At 45.7% G+C, this 23,876-nt stretch overlaps 2 protein-coding genes across 2 annotated transcripts in view; one reads left to right on the forward strand and one right to left on the reverse strand.

Annotated features, from left to right (window-relative positions):
• Window positions 1-17,564, reverse strand: part of LOC104376371 (uncharacterized) — a 31,835-nt gene extending 14,271 nt beyond the window's left edge. The window contains 7 exon segments of the mRNA XM_086619253.1: window positions 5,646-5,729; window positions 5,732-5,760; window positions 5,763-5,927; window positions 5,930-5,984; window positions 7,030-7,109; window positions 8,827-8,946; window positions 17,507-17,564. Of these exon segments, the coding sequence (XP_086475379.1) occupies window positions 5,646-5,729; window positions 5,732-5,760; window positions 5,763-5,927; window positions 5,930-5,984; window positions 7,030-7,109; window positions 8,827-8,946; window positions 17,507-17,564 (591 nt within the window).
• Window positions 17,563-23,876, forward strand: LOC104376370 (uncharacterized). Its single transcript, XM_086619254.1, is given in 7 exon segments — window positions 17,563-17,687; window positions 19,557-19,606; window positions 19,609-19,665; window positions 19,668-20,188; window positions 21,853-22,086; window positions 22,707-22,959; window positions 23,776-23,876. Coding segments are annotated over 7 exon segments (1,341 nt in total).

Raw genomic sequence — 23,876 nt, forward strand, 5'->3', positions numbered from 1 at the left:
GTGTACAACGAGTGATGAGCGATCCCCTGAGATGTACTAGAGAAAGCATCAATAACAAATGGCAACAGAATGTGAAAAACTAATTTGTTTTCAGGAGTGAGGTTGATGGCTCCCAAACAGAGATTTCAGGAGCCTTTCTGAAGCAGAGAGTGTGTCATTCAGAAGAGGAGATAGAGGGAAGTGGATCATTCGAGTTCTGAATTACTCTATTGTGCAAACTGGTGTCATTGTGAGCTTGTTAGTGGTTAAGAAATTAAATCTGCCGGAGAGCCTGGATAGTCACACTTAACTGCAGATGCTTGATAGCACAGAAGCTCTGCCAAAAGCATTCATGAGTCTGCATTTAGGACAACTTTCAATACTACACTGTAATGAAAGAAGACCTTAAGGCCAAATATACTGGTTTATAATGTAGCAGAAACTGGGACATCTGGTTCCCTGGGATTCATCTTTTCATTTCATGACCAGTAAGAAAATTTTTCCCTGGTTGCCTCTTGAGCTGTATGGGGGAAAGCAACAGGAACATTTTTGCTACTGTGGAAAAGCATCTTATATCAGGTTGCAACTCAGTCAGTCTGTCTAATGTTGATATTTCAGAAAGGGTCAGAAGATGAAAATTGGGAGGAGGAGTCTATCAGGACGAGAGACTAGAGGTCTCACCCCCCAGAGAGAAAAACCAAAATGAAATTCAAGTAATTATCATGACTTATCACTACTTTCTGACTTGTAACCTTCCTGGGCGGAGGAGGTGGGGGGCAGACATTCAGAAGCAGATGTGGCGATCTCTGAACATATGTTACTTCTGCTCCATGGTATGGCTCCCTAATGAAAAAGAATCCCACTTTTGCATTGACTTCATTAGGTCCATATGGAGTTGTGTCGCTCTTTGGATATTAGCTGGGCTTTCTCATTTCAGACCTCTTTCCAAACTATCTACCTGCTGACAGCTTATCTCCTTCTTATCTATCTTCTGATACAGATAAACCACCTTTTAACTTCACAGCTTTCATCCCAGGAGGGTGCCTGTGTTGTATGTGTATCCAGCACACGCCTGTCTTGTCCTTGCACGGCCTGGTATGAAAGGCAACTGTCTGGAAGGGATTTCTCTTCTGCAAGTTCGAGTCCTGAACGGCCAGCCATGAAGGTCACTTGTGCACCTTTCATTTCTTCTAGAGACTTAGTACTAGATGCCTACATGAAATGTCTGACTCACTGCCTTGGAGTTCACGCTGTGACCCTGTCATTATTTGAGCTTCTTGTTTCCACAGCTTCAAGACTGCTGTTGGGTTTTCCATTTTTAGTTGGAAACAGCTCCAGGCCTAGAAGAGGAATCCATGAAATTCCCTGAAGACAGCTTTGCCTCTGGAGCAGCCTATACACAAGAGGAAAACAGCCACAGGAACAGGAAAGTGCTCTGTTTCCTAGAGCTCCTTGTCAAGCAGAGCACAGGTCACCCTCTCCAGGTGGTCACCATAGCCAGGCTACCACACTGGAGAGGGTTTCCTCCTGCAGGAGACATGCCTTTCTGCCAGCACCAGCTGTTGAACCAAAAAAGCCAAAAAGAAAAAGCTGCCTTACTGGTACCTCTGTCTGTGGCGTTAAGCACTGGAAATATTGGTGCAGTGATGGAGAGAAGAGCAGCCCTCACTGCGTCTGTCTCAGAATGGATGAGAGGTTTAAGAGAATGGATTGACCACCCTTCTGCTCCCAGAGCAGACTGGGCCAGGTCCTGCCTGGAGCCTCACAGCACGTTGGAGACGCCTTTGTCCTTGCTAGGAGAGAGGCAGAGCCCAAACATCTCCAACTGTGAGGAAAGCTGAGATCCAGAAGGAAATAATCTGCTTGCAAAATATCCCGCTGAAACTAATTTCCTGAATGTTTACAGTGCAATCCCTGCTCCTTGCTACAGAGGCATCATAGACGGTAACAGATGGCAACAAGAAGTGTCTTAATTCAGAGCAAACTTGGCTAAAATTAATGTTTTTGCTTATAGTGAGTCATTAATTTCCTTTTGGGTTAAAAAAGAACCACCAACTTGTAGGACTGGATTGCATAGAGGAGATGCACGAGAAAGGGCACAGCAGCACTATTGACGGATATGGCAAAAGATCAAGGAGAGGACATCCCGAATAAAAACATGAATGAATCTTCTGCCAAAGCTCAGAGAAAACACAATTGGAGTCCTGATGAGAGACAACACTCTCTCATAAGGCTCACACAAACTCAATCAGAAAAAATGACTGTCCAGTTCCTTTGATATGGATCCTACAGTCAGCATATTTGTAATAAAGATTACTCAAAACTTATTACCTTCCCCGTGCCTTGTTCTTGACCTAAATGTAATAGCAATCCATCCTTAGGGTACACAAAACACATGAAAAAGTACAGCTTCCTTTTAAAACACCATTAGAATATTTACTGTATGTGGACATACACTCTTGTTACTCCTAAATGCTATTCTATTGAGTACAGTTTATATTCACCAGCAAAGCTAAATCTCTAGGGAAGCTAGAGAGGGAATGCAATTTCTAGTAATAACAGCTCACAACAGTGAATACTATCCACTTATCCCCACAATTTCCAGCTATTTTGGACTCCTTTCTGAATTAACCTTTCATATCAAAAGGAGCAATTCTGCACACTAGAGACTCCGACACAATTTCATGCATAATTATTCACTCAGTTCAACATTAAACGCAGAGTCCTTGACTTTGTCAAGGTGGATTCTGTTGGCAGACTTCACAAGCAGCAAAACAGGAGAAATGAGATCTGCAGCTCAACCTCTTCACCTATTCTGTCTGGTAAAAGGAGGGGAAAAAAGAAAAAAGAAAACCTCAACATGCTTACACAATGCCCTGCAATCAGTAGAATCTGCTGCAAACATGGCGTTATTTTTGTGCTGTGTTTTCAATCTTAAAATGGAAGAAGCAAAATCATGCATGGGAATAATTTCCTGGTAGTTTGCATTCCCTCCGGACTCCATCCTGCGTCCATTGTTCAACCGAAAGTCCACTGGGAATTAAAGGAAGCTCTTTGTGCAGGATCAGGCCTCTTGCTCACAGCTGATGCATGGCAAGGCACATTGAAAAGGCAGCTAATTCCCACTGAAAGCACTTGTATCGGAGGCTGAACCCAAGGAAAGGCTCCCTCAACTCCACATTGCAAAAGATTATGTCAAAATTACTGAGATCATCAGGCACAGAGGCTCGTGCCATGGTGCATGTGAGCTACATGCTTTGGTGGGGACCTAGCCTAGCTTGGCAGCCTGTCCCTCCCGCATGGGAAAGGTGGATTTTTTTCCATTGTGCCCTCAGGTACCAAATGAGCCCCACTGCGTACCTGAGCTCTGCAGCTCCTCTCTGGTATTTAGTATCCTTTGACAGCTCAAAATCCCAGATGTTTTGCAGCTGGCTCTGATCTGGGACGAGACAGGGAGACTGGCTGTCTCTGTGATAACGCGAAGGAAGGAAGAGCAAGAGGCTTCGGACAGCCAGGTCGAGGTGCTGTGATGATGGGATGTGCTGCCTTCGCACTGCTCCCTGCTCGGTCCCAGCCCTGGCGAGCCACGGTTGCAGGTGGAAGAGCCAGAGCCACGTGGGTGCCACCAAGGCCCCACTGTCTGAGGTGAGCTGGTACAGATGTGTCGCATCCTTGTGGCAACTGCTGCAACATCTGGCAGCTTCCCTTGTAAAGGGCATCGACTGCAGATGTGGGTGCAGCACTGGACACGTTCTGCAGCACTTGGATGGTATCCTCTACCTGAGGCTAGGATGTAACTCTTGGGTGGACTAGAATGAAACCAAGAACTGTAGACACCACAGACAACAAACAAAGCCTTTGCCAGGGCTTGTCCCAGCTCTTCTGAATCTCACCAAGTATTCAGCAACTCTCACCCAGCTCTGCTCTAGATAAGCTACCTGCAGATGATGGGGGACAGAAATGCACTGTTGTGCTCTCCTCCATGAAGCTGAGCTGTGAGATCTTGGCTGTGCCACCCCGAGCCTGCCTCATCCTCCTGCCTTTCAGCGTGCCCACGCAGCAGTGGAGGAAGCCTGTTTGGTCGCCATCCGAAGCTGGTCTTCTCTAGGAAGGAAAAGGCTGCACACCATTCACCGCCTGAGCCTCTCCCATGCATCCAGGTGCATTACCACCCGGCTTCTGGGCAAACTTTAATGAGCCTGAAATGCAAAGGCACCAGAGAGGCCACCAAACGTCACTTCACTGTTTACAAGACATTGTGGATAAAGACCTAGAGACCCTGTGTAACAACCCCAATTTCCCAATAGCAATGACAAATATCTGCCAGGTTGAGCAACACAAGTTCAGAGCCCAGTGAAGAAATCCTGCACAGAGAGGTGTCCTGGTGCCAGTATGTCTCCTGCCGAAGACAAGCATCTCCGTTCCCATCAGCTCCAAGAGCTATTTCAGCCTGAGTACCTGCAGAACCGGGGTCAGGATACTCCTTTCCATTGCAATCGGAGGATATCGAATCAATTGCAATGTTCTGTTTCAAGGATTTAATTTTCATGTCTTTGCTCCCTTCTTTAATCTCTACGCAGCATGTTCTCTGCCTGCCTCTAGATATTTTAATTCAGGTCGCAGTAGTCAGTTGCACAGATGGGCACTAGAGGAGCAACAGCAATTCAATTAATTTCACACTCACTGCGGGGGAGCTGGGGTTGTAAATGCCGCACGTTGCAGGTGATCTGTAACATTTCGTTTATTCCTATATTTGGCAAAGCTCTTTGGTTCTTTCTTATCAAACTTGGAGGTCATGAAAGCCAGAGGTCAGAAAGCTCCTGGCCGTTTCATTTCAGAAACAAATACGGTATCTGTTAATGCAAATACAATTACAATGAAGCTCGCACCGACACATCCAGAGTGAAAATGGAATGGGATCAAATTGGTTTGCCTAACAATAGAAAGGCTATATGTTTAATGAACCTGGCATGAGCATCACCTGTCAGCGTGCTGGACCTGCAGCAACATCCTGGAGATGCGTAAAGTGGAGTCAAATGTGAAACTCCTCTAACTGCTGGCAGTCATGAGCTTTTCTCTTTCTTGGACAATGTCAGTAGGCAGAATGGAACAACACAGCTAACACATTTGAGTGTCTGAGCTTATCACCTTGCTCTGGAGGTGACAAACCTGGGCTGTGATCTCCCATGGTGTTTTCCATGGGGGAAAACAGTGACAGGTTGTGGATGAATTACTAACTTCTGCAGGACTTTCTCAATTCTTGTGAACATTGGGACTAAAGCTGTCCTTCTCAGGGCAGGTCCAGCAGGCACAGATACACTCTTCTAGCTTGTATGTTTGGAATTAGGACCCTGAACCAAAGCCCACCCACGTTAAGTAAAACTCTGCCACTGAAGCCTATCAACCTACATTTAGAGCTTGTGATCCCTCTGATCAAAAAGCTGCAGTATTTTAGTTAAGAAGGGAAAAAGCTATCTTGTACAATGGGGCTGTCCCATCGTACATCACCATGAATAAGAAATAACTCCAGTGCAAGAGCCCGCTCACATATTTGCAAGCAAACTAGAGTCACCACCCAGCATCCTCTGGGCAGAAATTAGGACCTGCCTGAAAACTTTTAATTGCTCTGCACAAGAGCTCCCAAACTCCTTTGCCAACTGACTTACCTCCAAAGTGTCTGCCATCGGTCCCACTTGCATGCTTATCTTTATACCATCTGAAGAATAATCAAATGCTTCTTGGCTGTTCACGATCCGAGATATGGCACTTCTGCACACGCAAGATTTTGCCATCATCTGGCAATTCTTCTGCGATAGCAAGGATACTGTAACCTTTAAGCTTGCCAATTAATAAAATCCTCCTGGCTCTAATCATACGAACAAACATCCTAAAAATTTGGCCTGTTAAAAGACAAGGATGAAAATTTAAAATTAAAACCATAGGGAAGACTGTTCACAATGAAAATTAGGTACACTTTTTAAGTGATCATTAAAAAAAAAAAAAAACTAAACTAATTTTAAAACACTTTCAAGAAGGGTTTAAAAACAGAATTTGACAAATTTCATCTAAAATGCAGCTAAAAGACAACAGAATAAGGGACTGTTTAAAATGTAAAACCTTAATCATCAATGCTGCTATTGTTCAAGTGCTTGTTACATAGTGCTTGAATTATTGCATATTTTAACATTGCCCCCATATGAAAATGGGGTTTAAGATGTCTCCATATTCTTTCTGGAACCCGGTTTAAAAAAAAATCACTACATTACCTTGCATTTGCTCTTAGAGTCATTATCCCTAGACAGCACCATCATTTAAGAAATTTATCATCAGTGGTGTCCTTCGAACAATGTATTAGTGTAATACATTATAAGAGTACTTCACTGTGATGATATATTACCGAAAAGATGGGAACATCTGGGAAGAATGAATCTAGGAATAGATTTAGTGTAATAGGCTTTACATGGGGATACAAGCCTGGGTATTGCTACTTGAAAGGGTACAGTGCTTGGCCACAGGCCACCTCCACTGCAGAGAAGCGTGTAAACCCCATCAGACACCATCAAGCTCAAACCAACATGATTTTTTCCCTTCTCCTTCCATAGTGAGGACAATGGTGTCTTTGCTGCTCGCTAAGGGTCGAGGCTGGAACTGTGAATTAAAGCACTCAAACGTGTGTGTGAGCGTGTGTGCGTGGGCACAAGGAGGTGAGGGCACAAGGAGGTGAGGGCACAAGGAGGTGAGGGCACAAGGAGGTGAGGGCACAAGGAGGTGAGGGCACAAGGAGGTGAGGGCACAAGGAGGTGAGGGCACAAGGAGGTGAGGGCACAAGGAGGTGAGGGACAGGGAAAATTCATGCAAAAGGAAGATCGAAGCCTACAGGAAGGTCCTATCTCTCTTTTAAGTCATTTTCCACATTTTCTGAGCCTTTCCATAGCATTCATCCTATCCCCACTCAAGATGGAGTAGAGGATGATGAACTTCAGTGATAACCTTTACAGCAATCTGGTGCAATTTTATCCTCTTTCTTGACCAACTTGCCATTCAAAGAGCCAGATGCATGCTCTTCCTGTGGCCTAAGTCTAGTTTCAGTTCCTCCAGCATCCTCTGGGCCATGGTCGGGTGAAGTTTTTCTGGAAAAAAGAAAGAAATTTCAACATTATGATGACAACCAAAATCTGAGTATCTTGCATTAAAAAAAAAAGGCAACCAAGAGAGAACTCCTGGAAAAAATCCACCTGTGCATTAGCATGAAAAATCAGCCCAGAAGCATTACAAATATCCCTAAATTACATTCCTAAGAGGACCTGGCTTGATGATAGGTTCATCTTGATGCTGGCAGCTGCTCCAGCCGTAGGGGCTTGGGTAGAAAGGGCTGTGGGGCTGAGGAAAAGTGTTCCCCACTGTTCAACCCCAATCTTTCCCATTCCAGTTGGTCCCAGACAGGTGTCTATCTATCTACTGGTCTGGAGTAAACGGTTCCAGCTACCCTGGCCAGGTTTTGCTCAGCTCTGGGTTTCGTTCTTTTTTTTCAGGAAAAAAAACAACAACAACAAAAAAAAACCAAACACACACACACACCACCAGGTTTCTTAGGTTTCTTTGCAGAATAGAGACAAAGATGTAAAACATAAAATTTTTTGCAAGACAGGAAAAAAGTAGTTTTCTACCCAAGCTGCTGAGAAAAGCAGGGTGTCTCCAGATGCTATTTCACAGAAGCCAGGTCTGTGACAGCAACTTTGGATGAAGCGAGATGCTACCTATGACAAAAAGAAGGGAATAGACAACGAGAAGTCCATAGCCTCCGGTCAGATTAGATTAGCCTAGCTGAAGCAAGTAACCACCAGGAATGGCGGTGATACTTCTGCGGGCCAGAATTTAGTCATTTCAGCTTTCTCTTTTTTTTTTTTTTTCCACCTTCCCCCACTGCTCCTCAGTAAAATGAGAAAGAATTCATAACCCGTGTCAGCCACACTCAGCTAATCCAAGACTTAAAGAGTAGAACATTTCATGTAACCTCTTTTCTGCCCCTCACAAATGCTTTAACAACTTTAATAAGATAATGTATAGCTATTATCGTACAGCAAGAGTAAGTCAAACAACTATCAGCTATTATTTCAGCAACAGAACGAATGCTCCGCGTTCCTGTAATCCACAGCCTGGAACAGTTTACACATTGTCATTTTAGACAGAACTGGCTTTTCCACATATCAAAACGTACACTGATAAATGGGAGTTGTTTAGCAGACCCCACATGGTGGGTAATATACTGTAGCTCAAAAAAGAATAATGAGGGTATCAGTTGGACTTCTGAATTAATGATACTTTAAATTAGTTTAATTAATTAGTTTAGTTACTGGAGTAATTTAGTTAGCAGATTAATTAATGTTTGTTGAGTGCTTGGAGATAAAAGCTGCATATAAAGGCTGTTATTATAGGGTGGATCCAGAGGTGCAGGTTTTCTTCATTCTTTATTTATCCCAGCACCAATTTGATCCAGGGGGTCATTCTTCCAGCCTTTCAGCAGGCACAGTGTGGAGGCTGGCTTGCTGATTTTTCACAGGATATGGTCCAGCACAGACATTGCCATAATCAATAGTCAATGAGTAGAGTATCTTCCAAATTTGGAGTTAGGACTTTTTGTTCTCACCTCCTCTCCTCCCAGCCATAGGCACACACAGACACACACACACATCCATGCACATTTTGCTATGTGTTGGGGTGCAGTTAACTTTCATTCTTCTTCCTGCCACTGTCCTCAGTGTTTATGGCATATTCTGAAGAGAAATCTAAGAACATATTCTTACAATCACAGGAAAAAAGCACAAGGTTACAAAGGAGTATCCGTACCTCTTGAAGTTGCCATTGCATCCAGGTAAGGGTCTAGTCCAAGAGCAACATCAAGAGCTTTTTGTAGGTAGTTCTTGAGCTGTTCAGGAACACGAGAGTCGTTGAGGGCTATTTCTTTGGCTTGAGAAGGTTCTCAGCAATGAGTCCAACTGGGGTTTCTGAAATGGAAAATAAAAGGAAGAACAATGATTTCATACTGCTTAAATCAGCAGAAGAGGAATTTAGACTGAAAAAAAAAAGTGCCTTTTTTTCCCATACAAAATACTGGTTTTGAAGGACTACAAAACAATCATGGAAACCTTTCCCAAACTGAAAAAACATTATACTTCCAATTCATTTTTGTCACGTGTTCTCCCTTTTTTCCTTTCACAGCTGATCCTTTTCTGAGTGGAAAAGCAGAAGAATATTTCAGCAACAGGAATTTTCACTTTTGAAGCTCTGAGACAAACACTGAGCACCAACAACTACATATGAAACCCATTCCTCCAGGTAGTGTTCTCCTTGGAGAAAACAGGGCTCTTCTCAAACCACCCTTGCAAAACCAGGCAGGTCCTCTCAGGCCAGGACACGCAGGCACCTGTCTAGCTTTGTGAAAAGGAGTATCTCCAACCAGCCTGCACATCAACGGGTACACGAGTCCCCCTACACGTGCCCATGCCACAGAGGCTGCTGTGCACAAAGTCTGCAAGAGCAACTCATGGTGCTCATTGCCTAAAATACATGGTACCTGTCATAAGGCAGCCAAACTAACAGGCTCTCAAATAAAAAGTTATGTGGCCAAATCCACGATGGCATAAAATCAAAGATACTCTTCAGCTAATGACTTTTAAGCAGGTGATGGAGCGATCACCCTGGCAGGAACGCAACCCACCCTTCTTCTGCCTTCAACCTGCCACAAACAGTTCACCGGTAGTGACACCATCCTGAACTCTGTTTCTCAGGTCACAAAAACTGACTATGCTTGAACCCATCAGCACCACATAGAAAATCTCCCAGCATCTCTTCACAAGCCAGACCCTGCCAAAGCTGATCATTCAGGTGGAGAGAGAAACAGTTGTGCACAACACAACAACATGTCAGCGTTTCAAAGGGCTGTGGAAACGTCTCCAGATCAAGACGACTCTGCCCGGGTAATAAAAGCAATGCTGCCCATGGTACTGTATTTGCCTTGAGACCCCAGAAAAACCCATATCACCAGGTGGTAGCAATGCAATGATGGGCCCTGGCAAGCCATGGCCCCACTGAGCAAGTCATGGCTCAGAAAAACTCCCCCACTCCTCAAGTGTAAGCGCATGTGCTGGGTTATGAAAGCACTGGCCAGACACAGGGCAAGCAGGCTGTGGAGTATAACTGGGGTGGAGCAGATTGCCCCTGGCAGCATTTTACTCCCTATGATAGAAAAGCTGCAGGCAACTAAATGAAGCGGTTGAAAAGAGGACATATTTACTCTGGGAGACTAGCCCAGACCAGCCCAGCAGCTGTGGGGCAAAGCCCTGTCTATGCAGAACCGCTGTTGCCACAGGCACCATGTCCCCCTCCCCTCCCCATGGAATCTTGGACACCACAGAAGGCACCCAGCTGCTCCACAGCCTGCCAGCAGAGCTTCGGTATAAAGCCACTGAGGACATCAGAGCATCACCTCATATAGCCCACTGTTGAGAAAGACTGTATGAAGGCAAACACAACAGCGTATTTTAGGAATAGCTTTTAATCAGAAGGTCATTAAGGATCAGACTGCCAAGTGAAGATACATATGTGCCTCTGACTTCTCTGTTCTCCATTTCTTTCCTGTCTCTCTACTTAAAATGCCACCTTGGATATATTCTCCAAACACTGGGTCTTATGGGTGTTCTAAGCCAGGCTCAGTGGTGGCCTGGTGTCAGCTTCTAGCCAAGTGGTAACATGACAGAAGGGTGTTTGGTTTTTAATGTCTTCTTGTCTGAGCATTTCAAGGGATAAATCTGAGAGGGATACACTGAGCAGCTACATATCCTCAACGCAGGATGTGAGAATAGGTCAAGTCTCCTCATTGCAGATGTGACCACTTGAGTGAGTTTTCTACAACCTCCCAGCACATCAAGATGAATGGAAATACAGCAGATGATCCCATCACCCAAAGAGCACCAGGGCTTCCAGTTGCTGGGGATCACTTCTTCCTCAGGTGCCAGAGGCACATATGAGTAAACTCAGGTCTCTGGAAAAGGGTCTAAACCTCCCCAAAGGTCTGCTTCTCAAAGCAGCGTTTCTCAGCTTTCTGTAGCTACTAATATGACAACTCTTTTTTTTTAGACAACTTCACTGATTTTCACTATCCAAATTACAAAAAGACATGAAAGCAGACAAGGAACATGTGCTTTTTACATGTTTTTGGAATCCAGGAATTGCCAGCCTGGGCCAGACTTAGAGGTCATCTAAACAGCATGCAGGCTTGTGGCTGTAGCTCAATGTGACATACGAGGAAGGCAGATTTAGGCTAGCTATAACAGCCCCGATTTACATCTCATGACAGTCGTTTGCCATAGGGGCAGCTTATATCTTTTGCAACCATTTTATAATTATTGCAATTGCAAGAATAACCATCCCCTTCCCAGACCATCTTAGTTGTTGACTTCAGCAAACCCCTCAGGCCAGCTACATGTTGAATGAAGACACATTGTCTTTGTGCAGCAATTTCCCCACTGCATGAGCGAGCATCTCTCTGGCTCCTGCCATGCAGCTGCAGGATGCTGGAGGTCGGGCTCTGCCACGAGGCTTTTTGTTAATTTAGGGGAAAACACGTGTCTATAATCATGTCAGATTTTAAGTAACCGTCATGTTACTCTTCTGGATGAGTAACAGACAGGATCTTCTGTCACTCAAGGAGGGGGAAAACAAGATTTACCTCCAGCTGTTTTGTAACCTGTGTTATAACACCAAGAAGTGCCAAGAAACGCTACGGGGCAGAGGGAGCCCGCAGTGCACGCCAAGATCAACTCTCTGTGTAAGATTATACAACCTTTCCAGGAAGCGCCGCATTTTTTTACAGCCTGATGATGCTTTGGGCCAACGGCAGAGGTCAGAATTGCCTTCATTTATGCAAGAACCCAACAAGTCAGGGCAGAGCTCAGGGCTGCTGCTGGGCCCAGCCAAGCTGCGCTCAAGGCTCTGAGCACAAGTTTCTGTGACTACGTCATTTTTAACATCACTCCAGGAAAAGCGCTTTGTTTTAGTGCGTAGTTTGCACAACCTCAGCAAAGCTGCTGGACTATATTAAGCACTAAACTAGTTTGCTTGGTTGCCTCCTCACAGCTCTATCTATGTTCAGACATCTCTTCCTCTTTTCCTGTCTAGTTGGGCGTTATCTTTCTCATGCACACGAGGGAGATATATAAAAAAAAAAAAAAGGCTCCCTCGGAGTAGGAAAACGCTGCCAGGTGCAAAGCAGAGGAGTTCAAGCCCTACCATGAAACAGCTGGAAAGGGCTGCTTCAGCCTACAGCACCTTCAGAAAAAAGATAGGTGGCAGCTCTTAAAATGGACCATAGTTCCCAGCAGGATGGTTCCCAGCATCTTCCTCAGTAGATGCTGAGAGTGCAGTCAGCCTGTTTTACTGCTAAGCGGGATAGAAGGCGGCAGCTTCTGCTTTTTCTGAAATTAGGCACTTTTGGTTCATACTAAAGTCAGGAGTCAGGATTGTGGGTGGGGGCAAGGTTGTAGTAGGGGACATTAGTGTCCCCTGAGCAGGGCGAGGATGTAGCCCCATGGAGGGACACACTGCTCCTAAAGCGAAATTAAATTCTGCAGCTTGGCTTACATGGCATTTTTTGGGTGAGGGAGCTGAGCCAGGAAAGTGGAGGACGCTGTACTGTGTGCAGGGTGCTGCCCAGGAGAAGGCGTGGAGACAAGCACACGAGAAGGAAGCCTGGGTTTGGCAAAAACAAAGCGAAGAGGTCACATCCAGAGATGCAGGACCAGATCGTTCGTTCTCGGTTTTGGCTATCCTCATTTCACCTTCCAGCCTCTAGATCTACTTTGCAGCCCCAGAAATGACTTCCAGAAGAGCTCCCCTTCCCAGTCAGGGCACAGCATTGAACCTGATCCACCCAAACACTGTGCTGCCAGAACGGCTTGGTGCTTGGGTGCCAAGCACTTCAGCAGGAGCTGCTTGGTGCTAAAACTCTTGGAAATCCAGTCTGATAAACTCAGCTCAAACAGTTCCAGCCATCATATTCACCAAGGCACCTCAGGCAATGACAACAGCTTATCATGACACTCATTACTTCATCTTAGCGGGTAAACACACCTCAGGACGTTGCATTTACCAAGCAATCCTGTCTGTAGAAACCGTAATCAATCATAGAATGGTTTGGGTTGGAAGGGACCTTAAAGATCATCTAGCTCCAACCCCCCTGCCATGGGCAGGGACACCTTCCATTACACCAGGTTGCTCAAGCCTCATCCAACCTGGCCTTGAATGTTACCAGGGGATGGGGGCATACACACTTCTCTGGCACCTGTTCCAGTGCCTCACCACCCTCAGAGTGAAGATTTCTTTCCTTATAGCTCATCTAGATCTACCTCTTTGCAATGCTCGAGCTATTGCCTTACCTACACAGAACCCTGCATACAAAACGGCAGCCTCTCAGGGAGACTGTGCTTTCCTTGACCCAAATACATCAAACCCAGCTATGATGTATGCCCACCGTATGGTGAAGCTGTAGCAAGAAAAGCAGGATTGTGGTTGTGGCATATCTGGGGCGGCTCAGTGGCGCCAAACCCACCATGCACGAGCCCGGCAGGGCCATGTGCTGGCCACACGCATGTCCTATCCAACGTGGGACCAAGAGTGGGCTGATATCATGGCCAACCCAACTGAGTGGCCATTAAACATTGCAGGGGGTCCTGAGCAGAGCTTAGCTGATGCTTAGCCTCAGCATCAGTAGTGCAGCCAAGTCAGCAGTGATGGCATGGGAGAGGTAGTGGCTTAGGGGTGGAGTGGGAGCGTGAGGAGGAAGAGGAGGAGGAAGCAGCCAGGGTGAGGAAGCTGGCCGCTTAGGGCAGGAACAAGGGTGCTAAACTCTTCCTGAACTTCAGGAAAGGTGTGGAAAACACGTTGGCTGTCGTGTTTTCTACTGGCTCTACTGCTGGAAAAGAAGTAGAAAAGCTGAATGGTCCCCAGTGCTCCTCTGCCTTGTAGGAGGCTCTGGAGTCACTGGCAGAGAGCACACAAAGCGTATGCTTATTTTCATATGTAACAAAAGACACTGCATGCGGCAGGGGTAAGCGGACACATGGATCCAAAGCCCAGGCAGTCAAGGAGAGGCTTTCGACAGCTTCAATGGGCTTTAGATCAGGCTGTGAGAGCGCAAAGTCTCTCCGTTCAGAGCCACCTGCATTCCCACACTCAGCTGTTGATTTCAGAAACAGCCAAAAAAGGCAGCAAGCATCTCGCTGCATGTGCCGCGCCGGGCACACGTGGCTACCACAGAAAGCACCGAGGCAAGGTTAAAGCTGCAGAAAAAATATTTATAAAACAAGCATCCCAATCCATGAGAAAGTAGTCACAGCCAAAGTTCTCTTGGCACCACAAGAGTCCACCTTCCCACCCATCCCTTTCTCCCGAGAGCATCCTCCTCCCTCCACTTCAGGTTCCTGCAGACCCCCCTGCCCCACTCAGCCTCAAACTCCTCTCCCCAATAAACCCGTCTGCTCCTCTCTGCCAAACCACAGAGCCTGTAGGTCACAACTTAGCAGGGCAGTGAGGGACCCAGGACTGGGACATCACAGTGTCCCCTCCAGTCCCTCATGGAGACATCATCCCTCCTGGAGCTCCCTACCCCACACAGGGAGTTTACCTGCGGGATTATGCATGTTGCTTTCTTGTCCCCCGGCCTCAGAGGATGCTGCTGTGGGTTTGTTGCCTCTGCAGAGCAGCACGTTGGTGCTCAGGTGTCTGTCGAGGGGACGGGCTTCTCCACCCATGATCATCTGGGCAGAACCCCAGCCCTAGGGAGAGGCTGGGCAGGGAGGATGGCTCTGGACGGGGCTGCATCCGCTCCAGCTGCGCCCACCTGCCCCCACCCAGAGCACAGGCAGAGGGTGATATCCAACAGCATCTGGCATGAAAAAAAAAAAAAAGAATAGTAGAAAAAGCCAACTTCAATGCCTTTGTTTTATGTAAGAGTCTTACATATGTAAGTTCACATTCTGACCTCGGGAAGCTGCTGGCTCTCAAGGAGATAATCAGCAATTTCAAAACCTTCTAGTTACATAGCACAGACATGTGTCCTGCCTAAATCATCAGGTATGAGGCCAAAAAGTCCCAGGACTTTGAACCCCAGAGTATCTACAAGTGGTCCATAGATACGAGGTCACCAGCAATCGCATGCACCCAAACATGGGAGCACCCACTGCTCTCAGGTGCAGCTTGGAGATCAGGTCTCTGCATGGGCTGGAGGAGGTTGTGTCACATGGGTATCAGCAGTCCTGAACCCCTAGAAAGGGTCTCAGGAATGCACTGGCTGGAGGAGGCATCAGGAAAAAACACTGGGAACATCCAAGGTATCCAAAAGCCTAAGCTGGGCTGCAGCAGAGTAGGAGCAGAAAAGGCTGATGAGGAAATAAAGCAAAGTAATTAAAAAGCATGTGATGGAGTTAAGGTTGGATGGCCGTCTCCTCTTCACGCAGACAAAACACAAACCAAAGTTAATGAGGAAACATGGACAAGCCCATAACCAAAGCGGCGTCTTTCACCTCTGGGATGTATCACCCTGTACATGTAGCTGATGTAGCTCAGTCAAGGGCCAACCCAACATACCTGCAAAGCCTGCCAAGACAGCCCAGAGCTGGGCAGAGGAGGTGAAGGGACTGGAGGGAGCAGGTCTTCACTGCAAGTCTCCTGACAGCCCTTCTGCAGGACAGATGGTACAAGAACATGGCAGTCATTGGCCATGGCAAGCAGACTGAGATTAGAAAGTTAAGTTGTCACCTTCTAAATGAAACAGAAGTCATTTCAATGCCCCCAGAATAAAATTGGGAAGTATAAGTGGAAAATAAGTAAATGCACAGAACAAAAGAGTAAAAGAAAAGTAAATAAAATAAGTCCCACTGCTCAGTAGATTTGTATTAATCAAAACAAATAAACAAGATGAAGAAGACAGACCTCCTTGCATACCTAAGATTATTCCATCTTATGATTTAGTAAACAATAAACTGCATTAGACCTGCAGCCCCTGTGGAAAGCAATCCAAGTTGTGTTTGGATTAGGAGTTAAAATTTCATACGAGTATTTGCTAAACAGGCTGAGAGCTTTAGTATGCCATCTGGACTGCCCCCCACTAGCTTTGGAGGTGACTTTGGGAAGTTGCTTCTCTTCTGGTGACTCTATTTTCCGCTTCTGTAAAAAGGGGATAGCAGTCTGTCCTCTTTGCAAAGCGCTTTGCCATCTGGAGATGAAGCCAGCAGTGAGAGCTAGATGTTAGGAGTTTCCCACTACTGACCCTGGAGCAGGGCTACGTGACTTCAGAGTTTATTCTTGTAGCTTTGTCACAAATTTGAGATAAATGTAGGTTCCTAAGTGAGTTTGGCTGCAATTAAGCCTTCTGTGCAATGAGAGCTCGCTCTTGTCCCATGGGCAAGAAGAACCGTTTTTTCCAGCCTCTGCTTTTATGCCCGTTCTCCGTTTCTTGATCTTTGTTTCTGAACAAGGACAGCTTTCAGAAACATGACCAAGGAGAAGGCAAAGACGGGTTTGTACCTTCAGGCACTGCTGGTGAAATCAAGGAAGATCTTCCCCTGCACTCAGCACACAGAGCTGTGTGCCAAGGGAGTGTTTGGTGTGGCAAGCTGAGCCCAGGGCCCTCCAAAAGCCCCAGCTGGAAGATCATATGGAGAAGTGTCTTTGGCTTTAGGGAGATAGGGTGTCCCCAAGTATGCAGGGGGATACTGGCATCGTCTTAATGAGACAAATAGGTGACAATTGCAGGAATGTCTAGGACCCAAAAGGCAGGGTCATTGAGGCTCAGATACCATTGCTTGGACCAAGCTGCTGATCCTGAAATGACTCCACCGCAGGGAAACCTCATCATTTCAGAGTCCCACAGGCAGCTGGGCAAACGAATCAAAATTCAGCTCATCCACCAAACAGCCCTTCAGGAGATAAACTCTCTCTGATTATTTTTTTAAACCCATCATAAAAGCTAAAAAAAAAAAAAAAATTCTGTTCCTCCGCACAAGAGAATCCCAGAAATGCGAGCTCAAAAAAGGCTTAGCCAGCTGGTATCAATCCTGTCCCCATGCTCCTGCTCTGGTCTTACCCCATAAGAGCAGGTTAGAGCCGCAGTCAGATCAGAGGCTCTGCACAGCAAAGGAGTTTCCTGAACGTCGTGGAGAATCACACAAATGGCCTTTCATAACTTTAAATTTGCTGTAGGGCATCATGTTGGAAGTTACGTATGCACTCCTGTTGTACTACTTCAGCATTATAAAACCAGCTGATTATACAACCCCGCCTTGGTCCTTGCACGTGTCTTCAAATGCTCCTACCACCCCTAACATGTATTCCAGATTAGATAATCTTAGTTTTGTAATTGGTCTCCCCTGTGGAGACAAAACTCCCCTTCCAATGCCTGGTCACCTGGAGCCTTTAAAAAGCACCTCAAAGGCACCCAGTTACAGGAGATCTCTTAACAGGGAGATCTTACCTTCTGGAAGCATGCCAGTGTCAGAAGAGGCCTTTGCTCCAGTGGCCCCAGCCACCATGCCCCAGGAGCCCCAGCAGACAGACTTCCAGCTGGTGCGAGTCAAGAGCACATGGTGCCGCATCAAGAAAGGAGAAACCCTTTCCGACTGCAAGGACAAGATAACTCTCTCCGAAGCAAAAATGTAAGTATAGAAGCCCACGTTGCTCATTGGCGAATCTGCTGGATGGCTCTGGCTAGCCAGGCTTTGCGGTATGCCTGGTGGGATGCATCTCAGACGGAAAAAACCATCGTGTGTGCCCTCGTGGCTTCAACCCATCATTACGTATACATCCCTACAAAAGTGGGCTTCAAAATGTGTGAAATATGGCAGCACAGGTATTTACTGTTCTCCTTGGCATGACTTGGCTAACTTACGGAGGGAATTTTATCAACAGCCTGAATTTTTGTAAATGGGAAGTTCCTTTAAACTTCTGAAAAGCTTACGTACAGAATTCTGAATGCTGCACTTGAGCTTTTCTTACCCTTTCCGTACATGCATGGAATCTTTGTGTTCAAAAGCTGGTGCACAGCCATGGGAGAAGGACACATTTATAGAGAGAGTTGCAGGTAAATGAAATGCCTAGATGGGAAAAATAAACACAGTAGGTCACTGACAGAAGCAAAAACTGTGATGCATCTCTCAAACTGTAGAAGTCACCCAACGTTTCTTCAGACAGAGAAGAGAGATAAATTTCCCCCAGGGATATACACAGCTCTTTGTTGATATTATCAGTTAATTATCCTTTAATTACAGGATACTACTTATTACGAGCACACGGAGCCCCGTTTTTGAGGCAAGTCTTCCTTAACACGGCTGTTTTGCCTGTCAGAAGTTTTCTAGCACTTGTCATACTCAGGTTTTAACGTCACAAGTCTAACCCTTTTCCTGGTCAGGTCAGAGGGATCTTTACCGGCGCTGGCGGTGGGCAGTGACCGCGTGCATTGCTTGGGTAGAGCTGCAGTAGATAAAACAGGACTTTAGCAGACTCAAAAACAGTCTACTGGACCTCAGTGAATAGCAAGATGAACCCAGGGCCCAGAGCACACCCAGAAAAGTCCTCAGCTGACATGCACTCCAACAAGGGTATGTTGAGCCTCAAATTCACTACCAATTTTCACACAGGGAAGGGGTTGCACTGGATGCTAGTTGTGCCATTCCGCACCCAAAGCTGGTTCCATCAACTAACATTTAAAACCATCCTGTCTCTTAGAAGGGTCAAATGCCGGAGACAGATGCACATGGACATAAAGTACAGCTATAAGGTATATATTTGGTGCATTATGACATACATGGTGTTGGGTTTTGTAATACGGTATCTTAAAAGCCCAGAAGATATTTTCTGGAAGGTGTAAATCCTCACTGTTTTTCTTTAACACTTAAAAAGGTTGGGGCCAGGTTTAGAGGCAATTTGGTAAAGAAAGCAGAGAAGCATCTATTTAGAAGTATGAGAGAAAGTTCAGGCATGTGGAAAGAAATTGGGCATGTATGGAAATCTGATTATACAATGAGCCATCCGCTCATTCAAAAACAAAGCAAAGGTTTGTGGAAACTTTAAATTTTTACCCAACTGCAGATCAAGAAGAGATCTCATATAAAACATTTTTTTTTTTTTAAAGACAAAACAAAACTGCAAAATAACACCCAAAAACTTTTCCTGATTCCCAACAAACTAAAAAGTCTCTTGTTTTTCACCTGGCTCCCCCTTCCCAACAGGAGAAGTAATAGCTGTGCAAGGCTGTGTTCTTCACTGTTTTAGATAGATACTACATGCCAGCTTTGTAGGCTTCTAAATTTATCCTTTCAACCTCCACTATGGAAACCTTTTCCAAATCGCAAATAATTACTTTTTTAATTTTAACTACCTGGGAACACTTCCTATTTCTATCATACCTGTTTCAAGGTAAAGAGAGCCACTCTTCCCCCCAGCTACATCCTTAAACTAATTCAGACATGTAAAGCACAAAAAGAGGAATATAATGATTTCAAACCATGTTTTCTGATCCTTGCCAGAGGTGAATGTGTCTCCGAAGGTGGGATTTCCTGGACAATTGAAGCTCCCATCTATTTTGCTACAAAGTGGTAGAAACATACAATATTCTGGATCCCTCTAACACTACTCTGCTCTGGGTCACATTACTGACGCCCAGCAACTAGAGTTAGCCACTGGTAGCAAAAAGAAGCTGAGGCGCTTCATTGTCATAGATGAAGTCGTTGATGAACTTTATGGCTCCAAAGTCAGAGAATACTTTGAAGAGAACAACGTTCAGCACAAGATCCTCGCCCTGCCTACCACTGAAGAAACGAAATCCATGGACCTGGTCTTGAACATCTTGCAAGAAGTCCAGAACTTCAGCATTGACAGGCGAACAGAGCCCATCATCGCCATCGGAGGCGGCGTCTGCCTGGACATCGTAGGACTAGCCGCGTCACTCTATAGAAGACGTACCCCTTACATTCGGGTCCCAACAACCCTCCTCTCTTACGTTGACGCCAGCGTGGGGGCAAAGAACGGGGTGAATTTCCTGCAGTGTAAGAACAAGCTCGGGGGGTACACCCCTCCGGTAGCGAGTTTCCTGGATAGATCCTTCATTCAGAGTATTCCTCGGCGACACATCTCCAATGGCCTTGGTGAAATTTTAAAGGTATGAACTTTTGCAACTGCAGTTTTCAAAACTGAAAACATAGAATCATAGAATATTTTGGTTTGGAAGGGACCTTTAAAGGACACCTAATCCAACCTTCCTGCAGTGAGCAGGAACATCTTCAACTAGATCAGACTGCTCAGAGCCCCATCCAACCTGACCTTAAATGTTTTCAGGAATGGGGCATCTACAACCTCTCTGGGCAACCTGTGCCAGTGTTTTACCGCCCTCATCATAAAACATTTCTTCCATATATCTAGTCTAAATCTACCCTCTTTTAGTTTAAAACCATTACCCCTTGTGCTATTGCAACAGGCCCTACTAAAAAGTCTGCGTCCATCTTTCTTATAAGTCCCTTTTAAGTACTGAAAGGCCACAATGCTGGTAAGATGTCCATCAGCATCCATGGCATTGCATATATCACCCTATAGAAACAAGAGTGGGCCATCAAGGCCACGTGGGGACTTTTAACTCTCATTGAGCCTATGTATATTTCTACAGCTGCTAAACTTGTTAGAATATCCTTTACACGCAGTGCCTAGTGCTAACCCTGCAGAGTAAACTTCAAAACTCAAGGCTAGACGTAGACACAGCACAACCAGGGGAGAAAGCATCTTCCCATTGAGGCTGATCCATAGTACTCTGAAATGAACTGCTGGCAGAGAATTTGAGGTTCATTATACTGAGGATTAATAATCTGCAAGATCATTTGCACCTACCTCACAGGCTATGTTGAGTGTGGTCAATCAATCTCCTGCCAGACAAATTCTATTTCTAAAATTACCTGGGAAGTGCACAGTAAATGGTTTTATGCCTGAAGAGCTTTGAAAACTTTTGATAAAGCAGATTTCAAGCTATTGAAGTGTATTAAAGATGAGTTCACCAGTAGCATTTCTCTGTGCTTGCACAGTGGGAACTCCCCAGGATATCTGGAGGTTTCTGGCAGGAACTGGGAAACTCGCAGGTCACCATTCCCCACTGCAAGAGGGAGCTAATGCCTAAGTCAGAGGGTGAAAAATATGTACTTGCAACAATGAAACCACTTCTGAACCCTCCTATTGCCCATATTGCAGTGCTTTCCCACCTTCCCTTACCCAAACAGCAATTCCAAGGATTAGATGAGTTGTCCTGGGGATGGCCACCATTCAGCTGAGACACTCTCAAGTTCCCCGCCAGGCACACAAACAGCCAAAGCTCATTACAAACTCTCTGCTGGGCTACTGGAGTTTGTAGCAAGCTCACAGCATGGTCAGGGTTGCACAGTAGCAAGGGAACTTGCCCACCAGTGGTCCCATCATCTCTGCCATTTAACCAGAGCCCCACTGGGCATTTCCACACTGTCTTTTGCCTGCATCTTCACTTACCATAGGCTGACAACATGTATAAAACCACCAGGTCACATTTCCTAGAGGCCTGAATACACACCGAACTGGTATATCCTCCCTACACCTACAGCGCCAGATACATCCTACCAAGAACTGTGTCTAAAGAAATACTTTTGCATGTTGCAGAGGTGGAACTTGTCCATGCACCAAGTGTGTAGGTATTTTTTTGCTGATGTATAGCACGGTGTTATACTCCAGTCTATTGGAACATTCCAGTTTTCAACAGCACCTAAAAGGATCACATAATTATCTTTAATAACCTCTTCTGTTCTACCCTAGATGGCACTCATGAAACACAAAGGGCTGTTTGACCTGCTCAAGAGCCATGGGAAATACCTGCTGGACACCAAGTTCCAGTCCTACAGTGGCTCTGCTGGCCACGGGGATGCTGCACTGCAGACTACCAGAATTGCCATCGAAACCATGTTGGAAGAGCTAGCTCCCAACCTCTGGGAGGATGACCTGGACAGACTGGTTGATTTTGGTCACCTTATAAGCCCAGAGCTGGAAATGGTGAGTACTGGACTTTATATTTCAACTCTGTTTTTTTTAAAAAAAAACAAGTTTTCAGTTAGCAGCATGGAAACTTTATGCCAAAGGAGCTGAGCCTGGTCCTGTTGGATAGAGAGCCCTCTTTCCCTGTCCCATTCCCCCCACACCTCCACCCATGTTTCCTATTCAAACTGCAGGCCAGTTACTGCTTCTCACCACTTACCAAAGCACAAAGATGACCTGGTTTCAGTGAAGCCATTAGAAATTACCAACATGAGCTACAACAGTGAGATGGTGTGGAGACCATAGCCTGTATTACTGGGGAGGAATTGCCACTGAGGAATAACCTCATGCAAAATTCAGAGCTCTTCTCTCCATCCCATGGTGTTCTTCACCAGTGATTTGAATGGGAGGAGAATTAGATCCTGGATCCCTATGGGAGATTTTACATGCAATTAATCACCTGTAAAAGAGATCATCATCTGCAACCCATAAATCACAAGATGCTAACATCCACCAAATCTGTACCTCTACTGCTGTGAGTCGAACGTCAATTTTCACATGTAGCTTTAAAAAAAGCCTCCTTATTTACTATTTGCCAACCCAAACCTTTCCCCCCACCCACCTTTGCGCCGTTTCAGAGGGTTTTGCCATCGCTGATGCACGGAGAAGCTGTGAACGTTGACATGGCGTTCATGACGTACGTCGCCCACGCGCGGGGGCTCATCACTGCCGAGGAGAAGGAGCAGATCATCCAGTGCATGAGGGGCCTGGAGCTACCGGTCTGGCACGGCGGCTGCAGCTGGGCCCTCATCCAGAGAGCCCTGATGGAGCGCCTGAAACACAGCGGGGGACAGCCCCGGATGCCCCTCCCCACCGGCCTCGGCGTAGCAGGTACTGCATGGGGGGACACCAGGGAGCTCCTGAGAGCGGGCACTTGGGGGGCAGCGGGCATCCCGCTGGGAAACGTGCCCTGCAGTTCTGGTGCTGTACCTTTCTGGTTTTCCTTGTGCTTTTCTTAGTATCTCCATAAACCCACCGAGAGACAGGGTCCTTCTTTTGTGTGTAACCACCAGAACTCAGTTCAGGACTGAGGTCTGATCAATTGTGCTACGATTGACCAATTCACTTTGCAAACGTTTTTGCAAACCGACAGTCTAAACGCAGTGCTCTGACAGACAATGCCATAAGGGAAAAACAACTCCTTTGTTATTCTCGAAAATATTTGAAAATATATGAAATATATTGAAAAAACATATAAAATATATATTGAATATATATTCAATATATTTTATATATTATAACTATAAATATATATAAATATATATAAAAATAATATATAAATATATATATAATCCTTGGCAAAAGGATTTTGATGTATTACTTTGCCTAGAACTAATAGCCGGAAACTAAATAGTATCTGTTCAATATCTGGGGTGAAACACTCTTACTGATAAGATTTTTTTAAAAAAAACCCCAAACAGCCTTAACACAGAAGCAATGCATGGGACCAGATAGTAATCTCTTGCATCAGTATCCATCCAGGCTACTTCCACGAAGCTCAGTCTCTACACACTCCCAAGGAAACAGACTCTCAGAAACTGTTTGAAGGAGCTACTCTCCCCCCTAGTGAGTTAGTGTATGCAAGCAGGAAAAGCTTCTCTATCCAATTCTTCTAATGTCCAGTTAACTACAAGTCTTATTTTACAGAGATATTCAATGACACTACTGAAGAGACCCTGGAGAGGGCATATAAGCTGTGGGTCAGGGACTGCAAGACAGTGCTGGAAGAAGCGCCGGCTGCTGTCTGA

This window comes from Tauraco erythrolophus, chromosome 12 (assembly GCF_009769465.1).
Source record: "Tauraco erythrolophus isolate bTauEry1 chromosome 12, bTauEry1.pri, whole genome shotgun sequence".
Taxonomy (NCBI): domain Eukaryota; kingdom Metazoa; phylum Chordata; class Aves; order Musophagiformes; family Musophagidae; genus Tauraco; species Tauraco erythrolophus.